General features: G+C 41.8%; 1 protein-coding gene across 1 annotated transcript in view; it reads right to left on the bottom strand.

The window, feature by feature from the left end:
* LOC135217198 (exportin-4-like) overlaps nt 1-25,859 on the bottom strand; it is a 114,327-nt gene that overhangs the window by 53,005 nt on the left and 35,463 nt on the right. Inside the window, exons 17-19 of the mRNA XM_064252926.1 lie at nt 13,662-13,842; nt 1,455-1,630; nt 625-780 (exon numbers count right to left, since the gene is read on the bottom strand). Coding sequence (XP_064108996.1) covers nt 625-780; nt 1,455-1,630; nt 13,662-13,842 — 513 coding nt within the window. The remainder of the gene's footprint in view (nt 1-624; nt 781-1,454; nt 1,631-13,661; nt 13,843-25,859) is intronic.

Here is a 25,859-nt window from a genome sequence, read left to right as displayed (position 1 = left end):
TTGTTGTTAGCGAGCTGTTGGGATACCTTGATGTTGTTAGTGGGTGTGTGTGTTGCCTTTTGTGTTGTTTTTTGTATTGGTGATTGTTTGTGCAGTGGTCTTTTGTTGTGATTGTATTCCTTGTTAGTTGTTGGGTTGTGGTTGTTCCTTGGTTGTTTGTTGCGTTGTTGTTGTATTCCTTGGTTGTTGTTGTGGTCCTTGGGTGGTGGTGTTGGGTTGTGGTTCTTGGTTGTTGTGTTGTTGTTGAGTTGTGGGGTTGTGGTTCTTGGTTGTTGTTAGTGTCCCAGCGACCTCGACCAGCGGACAGCACAGCATAGCCCTGAGTATCTGCAGTTGGGTAGTACATGTGTTTGTGTGTTTTTGTTCTGTGTGTAGGTAGGTCAATTGTCCTGCATGTTCCGTAGTGTAAAGAGGAAAGTGTGACTGAGGGTGAGTTGGGTAGCTGGATTGGTTAAGTTTATGTGGGGGGATTTTGCCAGCTTGTTTTTTTAGCTTGTGATCCTGCCACAGCTTATGGTAAATAACTACTAGAAGATTAATAAAAATAAATAAATAGTGATCAGTCTTTAAGACTACTGAAAATAATTATCTAAGACCATTTGACAGTGACTAAAATTGACTTACTTTGGAAAGAAGTGATGTTAATAATTCCATTAGTAACTGTAAATCTCTCCATTGGTCTTCTTCTCCTCGAGCTTCTACAGTTCGCCGACCAATGTTGTGCTTTGCATATGTTCCAACTAACTGCACAGATGCTTCATACAGCTGTTTACTGGCACTCTGAAAAAAAAAAAAAGGTTTAGAAGATACTCAGACTCTGACTTTTTGGTTGTAATTTACTAGTGAAAGTTTAAATAAAGAAATAACAAAAAAGTTAAAACAACAAATAAATTCATAATGTTTTATCAGCTAAAGTTCATCACAAGAAAGATTTACGATTTATGAAATTTAGTCTGCAAAATCAAGCACTGGGGTTCTTTCAGCCATACATCACATACGACAATGAAACTAACAGATCTAGAACATAAAAGAAATAAAATACAATAAGCTAAAGGTTGAACTGGAAGAAAACCTCACAACTGCACTAAGAGGTAACAGCAAGAAAAGAAGTAGGAATGGAGGTAAAAAGCTAATAACTGGATACAGCAAACACCTTTCGGTAATGCCTACAGTGCATTGTATGAGGTACACTGCAGCACTACCATTAATGGGGATCACAAGAAAGGGAAACATTTAGAAATTGTGGAAAAAATTCCCAAAGTTATAAACAAACTTTAAATATTTATATATAGCAAGAGTGTTTATGTCCTGACTGAAACCAGTAATGACAAATACAGCTGTAGAGGTATATGAATTCCTTAACAAATCCTTAAGAGTTTCTAAACAATAATGTCAAACTGCTTATTCACAAATAATCTAGTTTTTATCATATTAAGCAGGAATAAATCACTTACCGGGGTAAGATAACACAACATCCGTCTCCCACACTCAACAAACAGTTCCAAAACTGTTTCTACAACAGTAGGATAGTTATGATACAAATCCAACAGTCGAACACTGTCATTCAGAACACCAACCAAACGAGTAAAAAGACACTGTGCAGTAGGCATGAGACAACCTTGAACAGCACCTGCAATTTACATAATATATTATGATGAGAAATGCATTTTTCGGAGCTTCAAGTTGATAACATTACAGCATAAATAAATAGTGTTATTCAATCAAATGATAACAAACACTGATATGATGTTTAATGTAATAAATATTTAATATTAAAAAATTCACTTTTTCACATAAACCTCAAAAACCTTTCCACGGATTAACACCTCTTCATGTCATCACTGTCTCCAAAAGAGGCAAGTCAATAATGAAATCTCAAAGACATCCTCCACGGCTCACATAACTGCCCCTATCTTTAGCCCAGTTCTTTCATCTTTCTGGGGTACTCCACTGGCTGAAGAACTGTATGTGGGTAGACAGCAACCTCATCTACTTCACCTCTTGCTGGAGACAGCTGCAAATGTTCAAACTTTCCCCCATAAAAGGTGTAACCAATTCCTCCCATCCTCAAATCCTTGGTAGAAGCAGATGGTAAGAACTGCTGGAAGGTGTCTGGAGAGTTCACTCTGGTGTTTGGGATTCAGCAATGATGATGGGTGGCCCTTTCTACCTGGAGGACGTAAGTGTCCAAGAAAGTATAGGTGGGTGTTTTGACCATAGCTTAATGTGAGCATCTCAATCTACTGAAAAAGGTCACCAAAGGACAAGAAGATCTTGGGTTTAAGCCTTTTGTAGTGGTAGGCACAGTGGAATAAGAGTTGTTACTCAAGATGGATATTTGTTAAGGAGTAATCTTTTCTTGCATCAGACTACCAGATAGAAATTTTCAATGAAGAAATTGGCACAGGAGTTACTGCTACATCCATAAAGGAGTCTGACCTCAGTGTATCTTCTGATGGCTGGAGGCATAACTGTGCCATAACCCTATAAATGACTTGTGGCAACTGTGGTTTCACTGCTCGGGGTGTCAGGAGTCAGAGGTAGCTCTCAGTATGATTTTAGACTTGAGGGGGAATGTTTCACCACTGTCTGTCCCACGACATCTTTTATTTATTTGCTCATAAATATACCCAGGGATTGCTGCCAGTTTTAGTTCTCATTTTTTAAGATAGTCAGTTATAATTGTAATTTTGCAAAGAAAAGTGCAAGTAAAAATATTAGAAGAAACATGTATACCTCCCAAAAAGTTACTTCATCTCATAAATCTCGTAACACTTTACAACAAATATGTAGACTGGTCTACTGATCTAAAGTAGGTGGCCATATAATTAGTTTGCTTTGTGCAAAAGATGTTAGTTATCTTCATATCTTGACTGTTTAACGCCGATTGGACGTATTAAACGTCGACGAAAATTGTCTGTCGGGTGCCGAACCGACGTATGGTACGTCAACGAAAAAAAGTTTTTTTAAAAATTCACGGAAAAATAGTTATAGGGCTACTAGGCAAAAACTTTTGAATCACGCGCCTTGTAGGATGCTGGGAGCTCACGGATCAAGGCGTTGTTTTCTTTACAATAGTTAACCAGGCGCGCAAGTTCGAATTTCTTTCTTCTCGCACTAAAAAGCATCAGCGACACATCTCAGAAATTATTTCTTCACTTTGACATAATTTTTGCACCATTTTATATTAGCTGTTACATGGAATATTATATATGAAAATGTGCACAATTTCATGTAGAATACAACTAAAAATAACTCATGGTTGTAGCTTTTATCAGTTTTGAAATATTTTTATATAAATAACGATAAGTGCCAAAATTTCAACCTTTGGTCAACTTTGACTCGACTGCAATGGTAAAAAAACGCAATTGTAAGCTAAAATTATTACAATCTAGTAATATTCAATCATTTACCTTTATTTTGCAACAAATTGGAAGTCTCTAGCACAATATTTCGATTTATGGTGAATTTATGAAATAAACTTTTTCCTTATGTCCACGCGGTAACGCTTCCGAAAAAAATCAGAAATTTTTTCGTCCGATTGTCGTAATGTTTGCACCATTTTAAATTAGCCGTTACATAAAGTTTTATATATGAAAATGTGCGCAATTTCATGTAGAATACAACAATAAACAACCCATGGTTGTAGCTTTTATCAGTTTTGAAATATTTGCATATAAATAACGATAAGTGCCAAAATTTCAACCTTTGGTTAACTTTGACTCGACCAAAATGGTAAAAATACGCAATTGTAAGCCAAAACTATTACATTCTAGTAATATTCAATCATTTACCTTTATTTTGCAACAAATTGGAAGTCTCTAGCACAATATTTTGATTTATGGTGAATTTATGGAGTAAACTTTTTCCTTATGTCCGTGCGGTAACTCTTCCGAAAAAATCATAATTTTTTCGTCCGATTGTCGTAATGTTTGCACCATTTTAAATTAACCGTAACATAAAGCTTTATATATGAAAATGTGCGCAATTTCATGTAAAATACAACAATAAACAACCCATGGTTGTAGCTTTTATTAGTTTTGAGATATTTTCATATAAACAACGATACCTAGAAAAAATTCGTCCTTCGGTCAGCTTTAACTCAACTGAAATGGTCGAAAACTGTAATTGTAAGCTACAACACTTAAAGTCTAGTAATATTCAATCAATTACCTTCATTTTGCAACAAACGGGAAGTCTCTAGCACAATATTTCAATTTATGGTGAATTTTTGAAAACTGCTTTTTTTTACGTCCGAGCGTTACAAATTCATGCATCATATTGTGATAACATTTTCTCTGTGTTGCTTTGATTGTTTTACAATTTGTTATATACCAAAATCATCACAATTTAGTGTACAATACAATGAAAAAATAACTAACTCATTAGCTTTAACCTTTTTGTTCCCAGTGCAATTTGTATACAATTATATCTGAAATACCAAATTTGTAACTAATTTGTATTTTTCATAACTAACAAACCTTCGGTCTTAACATTAGGATTTACTAGCGCCAAGCTGGAAACCGGTAGAATTAAAATTACACTTGTGAGATCCAGGGACTAATGGCATCTATACCAGGTCACGGGGCATGTATACCCAGAATGCCCACGGCTACCTGTGACCCATCAGTTATTTTCCTACCGCCTTTAAGATAAGACGTGTTACTGTCTATCTCATTTAAAGCCGGTTTTTCAGTTTGCCCGTTCTTTATCCATTTCATTTTTTATTTTTCATTCCTTTTCTTTCTCCAAGTGTGATCAGTGTGTGGTAAGAGTGTATACGTGGTATGATGGAGAATTTTGCCTCAACATCGGGATCGTCTACCGCTTCGAAGAGGAGACAAAGGAAATGCCCAGGAGTCAGTGGCTTCCCTTGTTCTAGGTTCCTAACTTCGGTGTCGACGGATCCTCATCCAACGTGTAGTAGGTGCAGGGAAAACGTATGTACGGTTACTAATCCGTGTTCTGTTTGTCGCGGTTGGTCGGTGGAACAGTGGAAGAAGTTCTATGGGAAAAGCCAATACAAAAGAAAGGGGGTGACGCCATCTTTGGATGACCAAACCTTACCGGCTTCTTTTGTATCGGTAATAAACCAGGCTGCTCCATATGTTTCTCCACCTGCTTTTGAATTGTCTCATACCCCTTCGGTTTCTCCTAGCGGTTCTGTATCGGAAACGTCAGGAGGGGCCTTGGGTAATTTTATGAATAATTTGCACTCTCCTTTGTTCCCAGCAAGTAGAGGGGGAGATCCGCCATCTTTGTTCCAGGCTCCTGCTACTCAAGCGCATAGGTTAGATGGTACGTGGTCAGCGCTAGGCCTACCAGGCGTACCAACCTTGGATGGTGGCTTGCGCATTATATGACGTCACGGTTCCAGCAGGGTCCGGCAGCGCTGAATGTTCCTCATCCCCCGGGCTTGCAATTTTATGGGAAAATTAATGCTGCGGCTTCACCATCCCACTCAGTATTTACAGCGATGCAGAACGTGGGAGGTAGTTTGGCAGCAAACGTGCGGTTGCCAGCAGAAACCTCTCAGTCTCTCCCTACGAGAGGGATGACATCACAACATACGTCACACTCTGAGATGGCAGGCGTGATGACGTCACAGACCGATTCTCGGCCTTTTTCGCTGCACCCAGACGCTAATACGCCTTCTGACCCGTCAATGCAAACTGTAATGCAGAAATTACAGGATATAGAGGAGAGAATGAATAAGAGAGACAAAAAGAAAAAGTGTGATTCGCCTTCTTCGTCTTCTTCCTCTAGTTCGGCGTCATCGCTAAGTCCGATAATGTCACGGCGAGCGCCAGTCAAGCGTTGGAGGAGGATTCGGGAGTTCCTAGCGGATCCTCGGGCCAAGAGGAGAAGAATCAATTCTTCCTCTTCTTCGGACCAAGACTGTCATTTCCAAGTCAGCAAGAAGGTCGGGAAATCAGTGGCTATTAAGCACAAGGTTGGCAGACGAAGCCGTTCGCAAGAGTCCGAACAAGCGAGAGAGGTGACGGGGGGGGGGGGGGGGCCCGGGCGAAAAGAAAAAAAAGGGGGCTTAGGGCCGGGGAGAAAGGGCCGGGGAAAGTTTGCCAGTTCGGATCGCAAAAACTGCGATACCTCTGGTAAAATCGACGTTGGCGGCGAAAGGTGCAGCAGAGGGTGGAATGCAGGTCCCAGTTTCGCCCGTAAGGCCGTTCAAAATACGTACGAAGGACGATAAGGCTCCTATTAAAAGTACGAAAAATAGAGAGTTGGCAACCTCGGCGGATACGTTCGTGGAAGGCAGTGTCCGTCTGGATAGAAGGCCGAGGCCGGGCTCGCCGACGCTCGAAAACGATGCCAATGCTAATAGAGACGAACTTACCTCTGTCTTAAGGGAGCCTTCATCTTGGAGATCTAGACGAGATTCTCGCTCTAGATCCGTGAGCAGAGAAAGAGTGAGACGTTCTCGTTCCCTGCTGACTATCTGGGATCGAGCCAACAGCGGCCAGCAAAGATCAAAGAGACCGCGGCCGTAGGGGCAGGCGGCCTTGGAATTCCGGGCCGTCTGTCAGAAGATAGAGGCGAGACAACATCTCTCGTGACGGAGAGTGGTACACTAGAGCCGGAGGAAGGAGAAAACCAAGAGTTTCTGGCTTCGTATGCAGAGGTTATTGATTTGATTCGTCAATTCAATAGCCTTTCGGAGAAGACAGAAACACCGGCCAGTATGCTTCCTCCTGGAATTGACATGGCGTTTGGACTAAAGAGGGATACCAAGGTGTCGTATGAATTGCCTTGTTCGAGTCATGCGGAATTGGTCTTGCAACACGTAAACGCAAGATTGCAGGAGGGATAATTCCTTAAGATCTAATAGATCATTTAAATTTATTCCCCCTCCAATGATAAAGCAAAGGAAATATTATACGACACCGAAGGTCCCTTTGCTGTCTAGACAAATGAACCCTAATGTTGTAAGGTTAAGGCCTGGATTAACCTTGGATCAGGTTAAAATGGAGTGCCCTTCGATGACGTACCAAGAGGCTGCTACGTTAGAAGCAACAGCTTCTTCTGTCTTTCAGGCTGCGTCCTGGTTAGACCTTTGGTCAACAGCAGTGGAGAAAATTGCATCCTCGGAAGCAACAAGGAAAGTAGTGGATGAACCATTGTTCATTAGATTACTACAGTCAGGGTCCAAGGCGATTGCGTACCTGACAAACGTAAGTGCCAATGTTTGGGCAAATATCCTGCTAATGAGGAGAGATGCAGCATTGGCTAGACTAAGCCGCAATGTGGATTTGGATTCCCTGTTAGCAATGAGGAATGGGGATATCTTGGAATCGCAACTACTGTTGCCAGAGGTCATACTGGAAGAGGCGATAGATAGAAGAAGGATGGACACTAACGATAGGTTGGTGCAACAGGCAGTTAGGAAAACCTCTAACAGTCAAACTACTCCTTTGGAGGGAAGACAACAGCAGATGTCTCGAAAGAAGACAGTGAGACATAGCATCCCTAATAGAGTCACAAGACCCTCTTCCCCAAAGAGGATAACCCATCGGCCCTTTCACAATAGAAAACAACAGAGGAAGGGGCAATAGGGGAAGAGGGAGAGGCTCAAGAAGATAGGATGGGCGCCTCCCATCACTCGGCCACACCAGTGGGGGGTTGCCTGGCAAATCACTGGAAGGTGTGGCAGGAACTAGGGGCAGAGCAGTGGGTGGTGGATGTTCTCAGGATCGGGTATTTGATTCCGTTTGAGGTAACCCCGCCCCTGACAGATCAACCATTACCCCACGTCACTTATGCCCACAAATCTCAGAAGGCCACTATTCTGCAGGACGAAGTGAAGAAGATGATGGAAAAAGGAGCTGTGCAACAAGTATGCAGTCCGACAAAAGGCTTCTACAGCAGGATTTTCCTGGTACCCAAAGCCAACGGGGAGTGGAGGAGGGTAATAGACCTGTCAACGCTGAATCTGTTTATAAGGAAAACCAGTTTCAAGATGGAAACTCCGAAAACGGTTCTACAAGCAGTCAGAATCGGAGACTTTATGCTGATAGTCGATCTAAAGGACGCATACTTTCAGATACCAGTCCATCAGTCTTCAAGGAAATTTCTCCGCTTCAGTCTTGCAGGGAAAGCTTTCGAATTCAAGGTCCTGTGCTTCGGATTGACAACGTCTCCTCAAGTTTTTACAAGAGTGTTCACCCTCGTGTCGGCGTGGGCGCATGCTCAGGGGATCAGGCTAATAAGATATCTGGACGATTGGCTGGTGATAGCAAAGTCCAGGGAGAAATTACTCAGGGACAGGGCGGCCCTCCTGCAGCTTTGTCACAGCCTAGGTATTGTGGTGAATCAGCAGAAGTCGCAGCTGGATCCAAGTCAACGTTTGGAATATCTGGGAATGGTGATAGACACAACACAAGCCAAAGTATTCCCGACAGACCAAAGAGTAGAGAAATGCAAACAAGTGGTGAATGCCTTTCTGGGAAAGCAGACACAGCCAGCAAGACAGTGGCAGGTGGTGCTGGGAATCCTAACCTCCCTGGAGAAGCTAGTACCACAAGGAAGGCTACACCTTCGGTCCCTACAATGGAGGATGAAGGAGTTTTGGTCACCAACAGTAGATCACCCGTACGAGCAAATTCCCTTGTCGGCAGAAGTGAGGAAAGACTTGCTGTGGTGGGTGGACGACGACAATCTGACAGTGGGTGTCCCCCTTCAACAATCCTCCCCAGACCTCTTGCTGTTCTCGGATGCGTCACTAGAAGGCTGGGGAGCCCATATGGAGGAGTTGATGGTGTCAGCAAAATGGAGTTGCAAGGACAGAGAACTCCATATAAACGTGCTGGAGTTGAAAGCAGCTTTCCTGGCTCTACAAGAATTCAGGGAGAGTAAAGGGACACTCAGTGGTATTGATGTCAGACAACACCACAGTAGTAGCTTATATAAACAAGCAAGGAGGCCTAGTTTCTCGCAGTTACACGTGATGACAGTTCAACTTCACCAGTGGGCTATAGAGAACCTGGTAGACATCAAGGCCAGGTATATTCCGGGAAAAAGAAACATAGTGGCCGACAAGTTGAGCCGCAGGGATCAGATTCTGAGAACGGAGTGGTCCCTCACCAACAGGTAGTGGACAGGATGCTCATGTTGTGGGAAGGACCGATCATAGACTATTCGCAACCAGGTACAACAAAAAGTTGGAAGTGTATTGTTCAGTAGTCCCGGACGCAGAGGCAGTAGCAGAAGATGCGCTACAACACCCCTGGGACAATCTGGACGTGTACGCATTTCCTCCATTTTGTCTAATCCGTCAGGTTCTGAACAGGGTAATGCGGTCTCAGAACCTCAAGATGACCCTGGTAGCCCCGTTATGGCCGAAAGCAGAGTGGTTTCCAGACCTACTGGAACTCCTAGTAGATGTGCCAAGAGAGTTACCTCCATGGGAGCAACCTTCTGTGTCAGCCTCACGTGGAGAGGTACCACCAGGTCGGTGAAGTCCCTATCGCTTCACGGGTGGAGACTGTCAAGTATCTCCTCCGAGAGCGAGGGTTTTCGCAGAAAGCAGCAACTCAGATGGCAGGTAATATCAGAAAATCATCTGCGACAGTATACCAAGGAAAGTGGTCAGCATACTGTGATTGGTGTCGTAGAGGGAACGTGTCTCCACTCGGTACCACTATTCAGCAGTTAGCAGACTTTCTGATATATCTCAGAACAGAAAAACATATGTCTGTATCTGCAGTGAAGGGGTACAGGACTGCTCTAGCCTCAGTCTTACGAATGAAAGGAGTGGACATATCGTCTTCATGGGAGTTGGCCATGCTGATGAGGAGCTTTGAACAGTCATGCCCACCAAAGGAGCTAAAAGCCCCAGATTGGGATCTAACCAAGGTACTGAGTAGTCTGACAAAACCCCCCTACGAACCACTAAGGCAGTCCACGGATAGGAGCCTGACCCTGGAAGACAGTCTTCTTATTGGCCCTGGCTTCAACCAAAAGGCGGGGTGGGGGAGGGGGAGCTCATGGGCCTCTCATATCTCATAAAGCACTCGAGAGGTTGGAGATCAATGGTGTGTGAGTTTGTCCCAGAATTCGTGGCAAAGACCCAAAATCCAACAATAGTAGACGGCAGATTCGACTCCTTTACCATACCTTCCTTGGCAGACTTTGTAGACAACGACAAAGCTGAAATGCTCCTGTGCCCCGTCAGGGCACTAAGGGAGTACTTAAAGAGAACAAGGCACCTCAGGCCAGGGTGCCAGAGGTTGTTCGTAAGTACAGGACGGAACAAGAAGGAAGTGTCCAAGAATACAATATCATTTTGGCTAAGGGAGACGATCAGAGATGCTTATACTGCAGAAGACAGATATTCCAATATTTATATATGATAATGATATTTTTTTCACTTCTGATGGTTGCATACTAAACTTCAGGCAATGACAAAAAAAGGAGTCAAAAATTAACTTTTAATCTTGAAAATTAAGCATGCTGTGATTTTTTGAAAAAAAACTTTTTTCCGCTTCAGTGCTCACTCGCGAACGCCGTCAGCATACGGGAGACAATTTCGGAAATATTTATTATCTTGGGAAAATAAATTTAATGTGTCCCTTATATATATTTATTCTTGATATTAAAAATTATAACTTCTTCCATCTATGATTTGGGTGTTTGAACCAAGACAGACTATTTTAAAAAGGCATTTTGTTTCTTCGCAAGTTCGTTCTGTCTACTGGCACTCAAGAATTATATGCTTCACTTTGTCTATGTGCTGTAATCAACACTTTCACACCCACCTCCATGCCCCTTTCTCACTCCCTCAAATTTGGCTTCTTCCCCTTTCTCTCTTCTTCTCTCTACTTTCTTTTTTTTCCTTCAGGGCTGTGTCGAGCTCTTTTATTTTCGATGTAATTTTTCCAGCACTGCCTCTGGGTTCTCGATTTTGACTTTGGGTGTGGCATTTTCTGTGAGAACCATTATGTGTGAGTGGTTGTTCCCTTTTCTTCAAAACGCCTCCTGTCGTCTTTTCTATTGTAATTGATAAGTTTCTCATTGAGAAATGCCTCCTCCTTTTATACTCTAACCCTTGAGGGTGTGCCCTTATAGGCATTGGTTAAGGCCTTTGAAGGTCATCTTTTGTAGACTGTGCACTGTTACTCTTATTGGCTAAGGTCTATAGGCTTGTCTTATACAGGGAGGAGCCTCAAACTTCTCCTTCAAACAAAAGGCCATTGAATTCTTCTTACTAACACTAAGCCAGACAGCCTCTTGCGTTGGCCTATCCGAAATTAATTCTTGGTACTCGGACGTGTCAGTAGGTGTCAGAAGAGGCGTAGCGTCAATTTAATTTTCATGTAGTGGGGTGACATAGGTCTAGGAAGGTGTAAAATGTGTCTTGGGTTTTCTGATTCTCTGGGACATCTGTGAAGCTTTGTTCAACACTTGACACAACTTCCCTTGTCACGCGAGGGCTGAGTGTGAAAGGTCCTTTCATGCACTCTCAAGGAAACCTGTTTAGGCCCATAAATGCCTGATTGTTAACACAATGATTCTGTGGCTTCGCTGTTTCACCTAGAGTCATTAAAGCGTTTTTTTCATTATAGTGCCTGTCACTATACGTTAATGCATTCCAATAATAATTTCCTTGATCCTATAACAAACACACTCAGAATTTGTTTTGGATTTTAGTTCTTATCTGTTAAGATTTTGTATGAACTGCAATTAATATTTTGCAAAATAAAATAAATTTAGAAAAAAAAACATGTATAACTTGGTAAAATTTATAAGTGTCTTGTAAAAGAGGACCCACACGGGGTTGTAAATAGTCAGTTTCAACTTTCCTTTCACGTAGGGAAAATTTTTTAGAATTATTTTTCTTACATCATCTGCATTTTTTATCTTCCTCTTTCTATTACTATGTTTTTTTTTTTTTTTTTTTTTAAATTGGCCAACCTTAAACTTTGACCTGGTCAGGGGGTGTGCATGATATATATTTACCTTGTCCCTTAGGGTTTAAGGGGGCCGGCCAGAACCCTTATTTACGGGGGTACAGGATGAAAAATGCAGTCTTGAAAAAATTCATGGAGCTTCATATGGCAATTGAGAATACATATACTAAATATTTCGTCAAAATTCCTCTTACTTTCTTAGTTACAGGGTAATTAGTAAACGTAACTCAATAAGCTAAAAACATTGATTCGTACAAGAAAATGCAACATTTCTTCTGTTATCGTAAATTTTGATAATTATTGTCAAGGAAATTGTGATCAGTGGCATCTGTAGAGATTCCATGAGTCGCAGAAGGGAAGTCAGTCAACTCCCAAGTACTAACACGATTCAGTGCGAGCACAAACCCCAAGTAGTCTACACGTTCGAGTTTCACCTCTGACATTCGCTTGCTTTTACATATGTTTATCTTTGTTTCAGCAAGAATTTCATAATGCCAATGAGGAAAAGACAAGCAAAACACCTCGCTAACATACAGACGAAGAAAATTCACTCTAATATGATTCAGAATATCATAATATACGTGATATGAGCGTAGTTAGTGAAGAGAGAGGGGGAGGGTTGCGTAGTAACGGCCCCGTCTTGCCTGACACACGTCACACTGTGCCACAGGCTACGATCTTTGAACAAAGGGATCTTCATTTCTGATAACATAGTTTTGGTTTATTTATACCCAAAAAGGAATATGAAATTCATAATAATCATGATTTATTAACATTGCCTCTGAAAAAAGAGAGTACACCTTTGAGTTTCACCTCTGACATTCTCTTGCATTTACGTTTGTTTATCATAGTTTCAGCAAGAATTTCATCATGCCAAAGAGGAAAATACATGGAAAACATCTCGCTAACATACAGAAGAAAATTCGCTGTAATAAGCCGAGTTAGTGAAGGAGAGAGAGAGAGTTGTGTAGGAAGGAGTGTTCCATCTTGCTTGACGCAGTGCCCCAGGCTACAATATATGAGCAAAGGGATCATCATTTATGATTAAATTACGGTAACATAGTTTTGGTTTATTGATACACAAAAAAGAAATATACATTCATAATAATCATTATTTATTAACACTGTCTTTATAAAAATGCGAAGGAAAACTTTGAACACCAGTATCTCAAAACTATACTTATTGTCCTTCAAAATCTATCTTCTCACTTAGTTTTAAAGCTATAACATTGAAATTTGGTATATTACTCAGAGACATTATAGAACAATCAAATCAAGCCCTTTTTTGTTTCGTCTTTTTTTTATAATTTTCCCCCCCAGATTTATAGGGTTTATTTTATTACCATAATGAAAAATTCATATCAAGAAAAATAATGACTTTTAGAAAAAAAAAAAACTCCTCATTTGACTGAGGTCTACATCAGGTCTATATATGGTAGTAATCCCAAGTGTTAATATTAAATATCAAGGGAGGGGATAGTATTTGGAAAATGATTATTTTCGGGATAAATTGCCCTGGTGTCACAAAACTGAAGGTCAGAGGTGAAAATCATATGCGGTTTGGAGATGTCCCAAGTCACCTTATTAAGTGGTATGAATATCAAAGTCCTGTCCTTAAAAAATGGCATTAGCCGGCCGGCCCCCCTTAAACAGAGGATCAAGCTTTCTCAATCAAATCTCAGAACAACTATAAAGTTAACATATGGTAGATCTCAAATACTGGAATTAATCACTTACCTATAAAATTATCAATATGATACAGAACCTGCTTCTTCATTTCCTCTTGCTGGTATTGTTTTGCAAAGGACTCTGCTGAGACAAGTTGCTTAAATGAGGTAACTGGAGGATCTAAAACATGAGTCCAAAATTGAGTACGGGCTTCAGATTCACCTAATGCTGCTGCACACATCACCAAACCCTGGACAGGAATAGAAATGATAATAGTAGTACCTTTTAATTTCACATTTAAACATCACCTGTTCATGAATTAAATGTAAAAAAAAAATCCCTTGAATCTACATCATCATCATCTTATGATGGCTTTTTCACTTCCTGGGGTTAGGCAAGAACCGAGTTTTCTCCATGCCTTGTTTTATACACTTGCAGCCAAATTTTTAACCCAATCCGGGTGTTCACCTATGTCTTCCCAAAATGTCTTCCGGGTTCCTACAAGTCTTGGCCTTGGTATTTCCATAGCTATTGTTTTTCAGGCTTACTGTACCTCATCTCTTACCATCACCTGACCAAGACAATTCTATTCTTGGTAGTCAAGAAGCCAGACAACATCCAATCAAAAGACACTTAAATCTCTGATCTATTTTTACAGTAATTGGGCAAAATATCTTTTTTGCCATTTCATTTGTAATTCTTCTTTCAACCTTATTAGTCCCACTGTACGTATACAGTATTGGCTGCTTAAGTCAACTTTTTTCCATCTATTTCTATTCCTTGCTTGTTCTTCCCCAAGTCCCACCTCACCCACATCCCTCCTCACCACATCCATTCATCTGATCTGCTGATGGCCCACACTCCTCCTCCCCACCACTGGCATGTTCTTAGCTTTCTTGATTGGTTCCATCTCTTCTCTTCTTATTAAATGGCCATAATATCTCAAACAAGCTTCCCTAGCCTTCTCCTTTACATTACATATACCACACATTCTTCTTATATCCTGACTCTCCCTCCTTTCCAGTACGTAGTGATATTCCAGCAATTCACCTCATCATCCTCATCTTGGTTCTTTCCAACATTTCCTCCTCTTTCCTCCAAGTGCCCAAGTTTCTGCACTACACAGTAGTATGGGTCTGATAACTGTCTTATAAATCTTCATTTTGAGCCTTAATGGCATTTTCTTGTCTAAAATAACTCCTCTTACTTTTCTCCATTTTTGCCATGCTTCTTTCACTCTGTCTCACTGTTTTCTCAGTACCTCCTTCCTCTCTTATTATTGATCCAAAGTAGTTGAAATGACATTTTTATGATAAAATAAAGTTTTGTGTATACCTACCAAGTAATTACATTGCTATTAGTTTCACTCGTCATAGCTAATATTTTGAAATTCGCGGTTCGTGCTATTTTGATTTGGGTAGGTGACTAGCCGTGCTCAATTTCAGGGAAAGAGAGGAATAACCAACATAAGAGTTCCAATTTGTTTATGCCCTTATGTTACAACGAGGGCAGGGGGGCAGGCTCCAATCATGTAATTAGTACTTGGTAAGTATATATAAAACTATATTTTATCATAAAATTGTATATCTACCCCCAAAACATTAGAAATGGTAAGATTGAGAAGAGAAAAAATTTCAAGTATTAATATAATGCTTGTTGTTTCCTTCACTGATAAGAGCTGCTGCAGGAAGATAACTGCCTCTGGTTGGCGCTCATCTTACCCTTCACAAGTGGAGCGGCGGTATAGTCGTGAGTTGCCTACTATTTCACTGGGTGCTTTGCAGCAAAGGGTAATTCCAATTATTAACAAAGAAAAACATGTTGCCTCTGTCCTGGGTAAGTTACCAATATAAAACTCATTTTTCTGTTTTAGCACTGTACCATCTTCCACTTGAATGTTTACTTCTTCTGTCCTTCTTTACTGATAATCACTAGCCATGTCTTTCTAATGTTCTTTCAATCCTTTCCTTCTAGGGCTCCTCTCCATGCTAAAACTTTCTTGCAGTCCTTCTGTGCCTGCTATAATGACTAAATAATCAGAAAACACCAGTTCCCACAGTTCTTTGTTGTTCCTTAATTCTGATGTCAAAATACCTATAACGACGAGAAACAAGAATGGACTGAGAGCTGATCCCTGATGAAGGCCAACCTCCACAGGGAATGCCTCAGTCTCCACAGTCTGTACAGTGGTTCTTGGCCTCCCCATACATCATCTTCACTAACCTTACAAACTTCTCCAGTACTTCTTTCTCATACACCAATATACTATTTCTTCTTGGTGGCCTGTCATATGCCTTTTCAAGATCCTCATTTGTAGTTGGCTCTTCCCAATTCACAGTGCCAGTATCTATGTTTCAGCAGCAAAGAAAAATACAGGGCCAACTTCTCTAAATTTCCTGCAGTCTGTTGATACTACTTGCCTTATTACCCTCTTGATAACTACTTCCCAATCTAGTATCCACAAAGTAACATGAATGTTCTACTACTTCCAAGATCTTCCCTTATACAGCAACTTGATTCCATTTCCCCCTCTTCCCCATGACTTATGGGGCTAAAACAACCATGACTTGCAGTATAAGTTCATGACTGCAAGTGGTCATTACCTAATACAATATATACCTATCCAGACAGGTGTAATAATCCCTTAGGAATTTCAACTGTATTCTGAATCATTTTCAATTGTATTGCATTTTCCACTCTTTCATTCAAATTCCCATTCTGGTGATTTAATAAAATAAAAATATTGAAAAGCAACGATAAGTATTACAAAAAAAATTCACTAGTATCGTGGCATGCCGCTCAGATATCGCGAGTTCACGTCTCCCCCAACCAATGAAAAATCATCTGGCTTTGTATCACGACCAATTACTGCTGCAGTGTGGGGTCTGTGGTGGGATGTTTAAACCAACATTCTTTGGAAGCTTGAATATCAAGTCAATGGCCCTGTGTGATTATTCCATGTGAATGTTTAATTGGATCACATCAAGATTAGCGAACCCACATTTTTCAAGAATATGCCAATTTGGTTTATAAATACATACACACACACACACACACACATACACATACACATACACATACACACATATATATATATATATATATATATATATATATATATATATGATATATATATATATATATATATAAATCACTGGTATAATAGTCTTGAAAAAAAGTGGGTCCACTTATCTTGACATAATCTCTTTCATCTTAACTGAAATAATATAATAACAATAAAGTGTCTGACATCACATGCCTTACGCCTAATTTTTCCTATCATTCCCAAAATATCCTTATATTATATATATATATATATATATATATATATATATATATATATATATATATATATATATATATATATATATATATATATACATATATTATATATATTATATATATATTTCTATATATATATATATCTATATATATATATATATATATATATATATATATATATATATATATATATATAGATATATAGATATATATATGATATATATATAGATATGTATATATATATATATATATCTATATATATATCTATATATAGTATCTATATATATATATCTATATCTACTATACAGTAGACCCTTGACTCACGAACACAATCCGTTCCTAGACCTTGGTCGTGTTCCAAATTGTTCGTGACTCGGAGCTAATTTCCCCATAAGGTTTAATGGGAATAATATTAATTGGTTCTCGACCCTACGAACCAATATATATTATGTATATTTTGCCTTATTTTACACAGATAATGTAAAAGTCAGTGTAAAAAAACCTTAATATATTCTAATAATATAATTTAAAATGGTAAACTAACACTATAAAAACGTTTGTAAAGTGAACACTTACTATGACTGGCGAGACTTCTGGCTTGACGGACAAGAGAAGAGGAGGGTGGTGGGTGGGGAGGAGGTTATTGTGCGGAAGGAGACCCTCCCCCATCCAGGTCGGGGAGATCTCGTTCCGGAGATTCAACTCTTCTAGGTTTTTTTTGGTGACGTTTAATCACAAAAACTTATTCCAATGTCTGTTGCCTTTTCCTTCCTTGCATAACTTTTCTGAATGGCTCATTAAATTTTCATTGAGCATATTCACGATCCTGTTCATAACAATTTTGTCCGGATGATACAATTCAAGGAAGCACTGGACATCATTCCACTTTTCAATGTGGCTTTTATCACATCACTGCTGACATCGTAAACCTTCCTCCCCAGCCTCCTCTTCGTCAGTTGATTGCTCGAGCAAGTTGCTCCTGCTGCTCTTTTGTGAGTTGAACAAGTTCGTCCGCAGTTCAAATCTTCTGAATGTTCAGCGACCAATTCTTCAACATCTTCGTCGTTGACTTGTAGACCCATACTGTGCCCATGGACACAATTTCTTGCACAATCTCTGCATCGAAGCCCTCAAAGTCACGGACAGTTACGCACTGGGGCCAAAGTTTCCGCCACGCAGAATTTCATGTGCGGTACGTAACTCTGATACACTTGCCGAGCTTTCTCGCAGATGATCGCTCGTTTACACTATCACCTGCCATCTGTTTCTCATGTACCCACTTCAAAATTATTTTTTCTGCCTCTTCGAGGGTTTGCGATCTCATCTTGGTTAGTACTGTACTCCCTTCGCAACATTTGCTTCTTTAATGGCATCCTTGTTTTTTCAAAATTGTCGAAATTGTCGACTTGGCCCATCTTGTACTCACTTGCGATATCGGTCACTGCGAACACCACGTTCAAACTTTTCTATAATTCTTTCTTTATTTCAATGGTTATCTTCCTCTGCACCCTCTTCTCACCATCACTCTTCACTTTCTTACTTTCACCACCATCTTCACTTTCTTAGGGCCCATTATGAAGAAAATCACAAGTTTTAGCGCAAAAAATGCTAAGCGATTGACGAACGTCTTGTACACAATGAGATGAGACAAAGAGCGATGCGTGGGTGACGCCGTGCAACTGTGGGCGGCTTGGGAGGATGGCTGTTCCCATGGCAACTCAAAAGCTCTCACGTGTGCTGGGCGATTCGCGCATTTTTCAAATGTTTGTGTCTAAAAATTAGTTTGTTGAAACAAAGTGAATTGTTATTTTCCAGAAATTTCCAGCATTTTTCAAATGTTCATGTCTCAAAATTAGTTCATGACCCAAACAGAATTTTTATTTTCCGCATTTTTTTTTTGTTCGTATCTCAAAGTTAGTTCGTAGGTCAAGGGTGAAATTTTACCTATAATTTTGGTCGGGGATCGAGTTGTACGTGGGTCAATGCGTTCGTGAGTCAAGGGTCTACTGTATATCATATATATATATATATATATATATATATATATATATATATCTATATATCTATATATATATATATATATATATATATATATATATATATATATATATATAATATATATATATATATATATATATTGTGACGTTTATAGATCGTTCGTCTACCCCGCAATTAACTAATTAATTAGATTTTGGAAAACGGCAGCCATTTCTTTAGAATATCAGCTGATTTTTAGTAACCGCGGGAAACCCAAAACCCCCAACCGCTAGAGATAGAAGTTACCCCAGTTGGGGGAAAAGAGTTCTATCAGCTGTAGGGACGTATCTCAAAAGGGAAGGGTGTAGGCAGATTGGTACTTCTTAGACCTATACTTAAGCCCTCTCCTGTGACCCCTCTGCTGGCTGTATGCTTGTTTTCCAGGATTTGCCTTTGATCGTGGGGGTTAAGCTGACCTCCAACCCCCAACGCAACCCAACTGAATTCTGTCTCAGTCGGCTGCGAGACGTGATCTCGGACAGAGGTCAAATTACCTGCTTTCCTTTAGGCCTACCCAGGGCGTTGAGTGGCGCGCCGATGACCCAGGCCTCAGACAAAGGGGCCCCCATACTTTCCTACAAAGAGCCACATTTTCTTCAAAGGTCCACACTGAACACGACATCCAGGTATGTCTTGTGGAACAGCATATTGCCAGTCTCTCCCAACCAATTATCATTGTGATCCTACATTCCCAATTCAATTTCCAGCAACAACAAAAGGAATTCATCCCTTTGTTCCCTCTCACTGCCTCATGGCCGCATGCTTCCCCTTGTGTGATCGTCCCAGACCAATGGAGTCATTGCATACTTCAGTGAAACCTTAAAAAGTTCCTTCTCCCCAGTATTAGAGAATTAATTAATCAAAGCAAGAAGTCATTTTTCCTTTTATCTCGTTTAATCTGGGATTCTTTTTCCAGTTCCATGAGCACGTGCCGTCTCTCGCCGCAAGTGTGCATTAACCCAAAGTGAATGAAAATCAGCTTGACTTGAATGAGACTATAAGCCCCAACGTGGGGGCCAATATCATTTGAACTTTTTCTCCAGGCAGCACGGGCCTTTTGTAAATAAATAGTTTTAAAGTAACGAGCTGAGTTTTCTGGCGACCTTCCCTCTAAAGAAAGAAAAATCATAACTATCAGTTTACGGTAAGTTCAAGCAATTCCCTCTTGAAATCCCTCAATTGTTTCCGTTTACGTATCTAGTCTCTCACAAGGCCCTATATACGTAACATTGGCGAATCTTGCCTGGATTGAACCTAGCTTGCTTAAAAAAAGCTTGTAAATCGCGTTATCCGTTGTAAAACGTAAACTGTAAATTATTTTACAAAGCGTAAATCAAGCACACTTGCAGGGAAAGAAGACACACTGACTCACGGTAAGGTATTCCATTCATTAATATGATTATTTATAACCTATGTTAGCTTAAGGTACGTTAAGTATTTTTATTTAGAAGTGTTTTAAACAAATGTGAAGGTAGAAATATTATTATATTGTAACGGCCAGAGCGCCGAGCGAATTCTGTTATTTTATAAATCGCATTGTGCTCGTCGGACGAGACAGAGCACGTGTGTAGAATAGATGCCAGAAAGAACCAGATCAAAACTAGGAAGTGCTTTGCCAGGGTTTATTGCTGTGTTTGAAAGCCTAGCTAGTTAGGAGTGTTTTACTAATGTTATGGCAAAAGAAGTGTACAATTTTTTTGTCTGTGATATGTTAGGGAATCCATTTTTAAACTTAGTTTTCATTCCAAGTGTTGGTAACCGCTACCTCTCAGCTTAAATTCAGCTTCGCGCTTCTCTCGCAGCCTGCGCGGTCTCACACCAACCTTCGTCTCATTCACAGCGGCAGCCATGTGTTTCTCTTTCAACATGATCTAAACAATTTAAGCAAAGTAACGTAAGTCACGAAGTTTTAACGTAAATAATATCAATGTCTGTACTAGTATCTATCGTCCTGCCAGAAAAATTAACGTAATTCGCCTTGAATAAGAAAGTAGTATTTTGTGTTGTAAATTGCCTTCGCATTTACAGAGAATCAGCTGATTCGCCATCACTGCTAGCACACCGTGGTGCTAACCCGCTTCTCGCCGTCACGTGTTGCAAGCCTCGCATCGCTCACTCGCGCGCTGAGCGAAGCTTCATTTCACTTCGCACTTAACGTAACCTCATTTACAATTGTTTGTAACATCGTTTTAAAATCCTTACCGTCATTTCACGTTCACGGGGACCTAGTAATCTTACATAAAGTTAACGTAAAATCTCAAGTAGAGTAAATCACAAGAATTGTTAACGTAAAACGCGTCGTTGTAAAATTCATATTGAAACGCAAATCATTTCATAAGCGCGAGCCGCTACTAGTAACGTAAAAATCGTTCACCGCGAGCGCGTTATAATTCTTCATAAAACGTTATCCAAAGCAATTCTTTCATTTCACGTTAACGTAAGTAAATCATTTAACGCAAGTTGCGTCATATTAAACGAACATTAGTGGTTCAATTCAAATATAAGGGAGTTCATTCACATATCATTTTTCACCCTCTCCGAGAGAGAGAGAGAGAGAGAGAGAGGAGAGAGAGAGAGAGAGAGAGAGAGAGAGAGAAAACCAGAACCCATTATTCACGAAGCCAAGAGTACTACATCTTACCATTAATTATAGCATGCCGAATTAACCTTATTTTAGTCTCTTGTGTCTTTCATTTACACAGCGTGATACGTACGCGCATGTGTCCAGTGCAGTTTGCAAACATTTATTTGTTTCATTTATCGAGTACTTCAGCGAGTGACTGAGCATTTCTAAAATTTCCATTACCTGTCGTTGCCCGAGTGGTCTTTTCATTTTCTTTATCACAAAAGACGTTGCGTTGTACGCAAGCACAATTCGCACAGTGTGCCACGCAAATTCATTACTTCCAGACAGGGAAGTCGTTACCAGTTTAGGACTGGCCACCACCAGTGCACGTCAGGTCTTACCATTTTTACAGTGCCACTAATTCTTGACACTGTCCATCGACTGGCTGCTGAAGTACTCCCACCTTTTACTTTCTCTCCTCCACTATTTCACTCTGCCATGAGCAGTGCCATTTCACTCAGTATAGTTTTAAGTATACTGCATGTAGTGTCCGGGACACACAGCACGATACCAGTGCTCCAAGGAACGCCTCCATAAGTGCCATTGTACCTGTACAGGCCGTACAGGTAGCCATTAAACCTGCGTGTCCGTCCTTACGGAACGCCCAAATAATTAGTGTATCCGTGTACAAGGGTCAGTGATCCTTCGGACCAATCAGGGAACGCCTCCCGAAGTGCCGCAATACCAGCCACTACTAGTGCTGCCCAAGGAACGCCTCCTCATAAGTCCCGCCGCACCTGTACAGACGTACAGGTAGCCCTATACCTGCGTCGTCCGTCCTACGGAACGCTCATCATTATAGAGTATCCACCATTTTGGATCACTGAACCAAGGAACGCTTCCTCATAAGTGCCGCTGCACCTGTATTGGACCTACAGGTAGCCCATTCCAACGTCTCCCAAGTTGGGAACGCCGTAAGTGTGACGTACACAGCACACTTCATTCGATTGTTTCACCCTCAGCAGAAGGTGCCATTCACAAAGTGCCACCGAGCACCCAGTCTTTTCACTTTTCATTACCACATTGCAGAACCCATTTCCAAGTGAGTGCCACTTTCCACAGTAGGCAGCCTATTCCATTCAGTACCCTTTCCTGGCCATTATTTTCATTTTCCTCCGAGCCTCTACTGCAGCCTAAGGGAAATGTCTTCCCCTGCTTCCCGCGACTTCTTTGCCAGAGAGCTAGAGAAGCTCGGAGCCCTCATAACTCTGGGCAAGGAGGCCGGTTACACTGGACCAGCACTTGACCAGTGGATAAAGGCGCAGCAGGCTGCTGCGCACCTGCAAGAAAGGGAAGAAAGAGAAGCAGAGGAGAAAGCCGGAGAAGCAGAGAGAAAAGAAAGAGCAAGCAGAGGAGGAAGGAAAGAGAAGAAGAGAGAAAGCATGAGCTAGCTCTCCTAGATGACGCAATCTCTCTGCTAGTTTCCAAGCCCCAGACCATGAGCTGGACTCCCGGTAAGAGGTGGTTGCGGAGGTTCTGCACCACTTGTTGTGTGCGTGGGCATGCTGTGGATTCCGACCAGTGCCCAAGTCGGTCTCTACCTTGGGAGGAGAGCTTCCAGGGTGAACTTCTCCAAGGCTACCATGTAGCCCTGCCTGATGAACAGTCTCCTACGGCCTATCAGTGGGTACAAGTCATGGCCGACACGAAGCCCAGGTCTCCCTTATTTCCAGAAAGGCATTGCCTAGGGGTGCCAAAATCCAGACGAACGAAGAAATTCAGTTTGAATGGATTGACGGTAACCTCTATTCTGTTTCCTTCGGTCCTTCTGAATGTAAAAATGCCCTTTCTGGACCAGGTGACCAAGGAAACCACATTGTGCCGCCTGGACGTAGTTGACCAATTCCATGATGTTTATCAGGTAATATTGGGCCGAGATCTACTTAAGCCGTATCTCCCCTGGACGCAGACTCCCACTACCAGATGCACCGGATCCCTGGAGCATGCCTCATAATCAACCCTCAATATTTAGATTCAGAGGCTAGTGCCTCCGATGTCCCAGACATCCCTTTTATTTGGGAACCTGGCCCTGACCCAGTTGTCAGAGCCAGACGTTTCTCCCGCATCATCTCAGTCCTCTTACATTTTACCGCCTACCTCCTCCACTTGAAAGAGGTAAGCCCACCAGTTAACCCCGGACTTGCTTTCCGAGGATGATTCAACGGAGGTTTCCTTAACCTCCCCACGTCACATCACTGCCAGAGAGGACTCTTCACCTGTGCCAGAGCACACTGCCAGCCTTGGTGACTCCGCAGATTCGCAACCTGTGGGGCCATCTCGGCCTTATCATCCAGTGCCACGGAAGAGGTTCTGGAACAAGTTCTGCCGAGACTGTGGCCGCAAGGGTCACATGTCTGCAAATTACGGAGGGTGCGCGAACCACAATATTCCGGCCATCGCAATGGCCGTCACCAATCCTTCTTCTCTAGGACCCCCAGCTAAGGGCCCTATAACCGTCGCACCCCTCCAAAGCCATTATCAGCCAAGCCACGTCAGAGCCTACGACGACTCTGGCGCTCAAATCTCCCTGATACGGGAAGACAGAATCCCCCGAGGGGCTACCGTCGATAGACGACAACTAATCACCATTGAAGGTATCAACCATATTAAGCTGATCCTTCCGACCGTCCAATTGAGGGTCACCAGACCTCACTTCTCCAGAGTTTGTACTCTTGCAGTTGCAAGCTACATCCCAGGAGGTTATGACCTCCTCCTAGGGCAAGACATGAAGTCTCCCTCGCATTCCAAAAAACCTAGGGGTCCTAACCCCACAACAAATCACTCCAAAGCAAGGAGTCATCGAAATTCTACTTCCTCTAGGAAGTATGTCCACCAACAGTCTCCCCCGTTACCAAGGAGGGAGATTGACCATTCGCAGTTCCGTTGCAAAAACCTGTAACGTAATAGGGCACTCTACTAATTGGCCTAGGTGCCCTAGCAAACTACCAGCAGCGGGCACTGTCCAAGTCCCACAAGGCTTAGCCTTCCAAAAGAGACAGGACCCTCTGTCTCCCATAACCAAGGGCACGCTGAGAGGTATTGCACCTCCGGTACCCGCCACAGGTCCAGTCGACCTCAACCCTCTGCCAGTGCCACTTGGCAGCACTGAGCAGTGCCAAGCTCCGTCCAGCCTGGACGTAGAGCAACCACGGAACTTGACTTCTGCGCCTGGCCCCGAGCTAGTGCCGGCGCCAAACCTAACCAAGGATCCTCCTACAGGAGATCCTCCAACAGGCATGGAGCTTACCGCAGCCCATGGCCAACCCAAAGTCCATGAGTCTTCTTCACCCTCATCACTGTCGCCCGAGGATGAACCTCCGGCAGACCTAACCTTCATACCTCCTCTGGAAAACCAGGAACTGCCCAACCAGGAGTCAGCCTGGAGTTTTCCCCTCACGACGGTTGCCGCAGCAGCCGGAGTGAGGGCCTCCCCTGCAGTAGGTTCCACCTCTACGACGGTTGCTGCAGAGACCGAAGTAGGGTGTTCTCCTGCAATCCCTCAGGCTACCACTAGCCTCTGCTCCTGCCAGCGTTTCTGGCCTTTCCCCAGAGTCGGTGCCTCCGTCTACTCCAAGGACTGGTATAGCCAGGTCCTGGAGGAATAAGAAGAAGAAGAAGAAGGGACGTCATTAACAAACTAACACAAAAGAGCCACATGCTCTCCTTGACACCTGTGCCCGAGGTACAGTGTCGCATTCATTTGCAGAATGATCCTGGCACCTACCCAGAGAAGGTAGCCAGCCTGATCTCTGCCAGTAGCACTAACCCTCTAACCCCTAGCCATTGTAATACTAACCCTCACTTAAATATAATTACCTCATTGCATTTCCCTCCTGGTAATTAAACCACTCATCATCCCCACGCATCATTACCTCTCATTATGTATTTTAACAGTTCCGTCGCTGAACTACTGCTGTGCGTACCACACTCTGGAATGATTGCGTCTTCATTTAACTGTATTGAGTAGGTTAGGCTAATGATTTAGTACCAGGGCATTAGGTTAGTAGCAAGTAGAATTTTCAAGTAACCTTATCTAGGGGTAGAGTAGACTGTCGTCACAAGACAACCCGTAGTTATTAATTAGGCTAGACTACATCACTAAATTAAGTTAGTACACTTAGCATCTTTGCCTATAAGTTAGGTAGGCCACTGTAGTTAGCTGTATCGCTGCTCAAAAAAAATGAAATTTTCATTATTAAAATGAAGTTTTTATTGTATACTTACCGAACAATTAGAGAGCCGTGATTTCCACGAGCGGCAGGATACTTAAATTCACAATTTAGCGGCGTCGGCGGTCCGCCAACACTGGTGGTGATGACGTC

This window comes from Macrobrachium nipponense, chromosome 7 (assembly GCF_015104395.2).
Source record: "Macrobrachium nipponense isolate FS-2020 chromosome 7, ASM1510439v2, whole genome shotgun sequence".
NCBI classification, from domain to species: domain Eukaryota; kingdom Metazoa; phylum Arthropoda; class Malacostraca; order Decapoda; family Palaemonidae; genus Macrobrachium; species Macrobrachium nipponense.
This window is presented reverse-complemented; position numbering and strand designations above follow the sequence as displayed.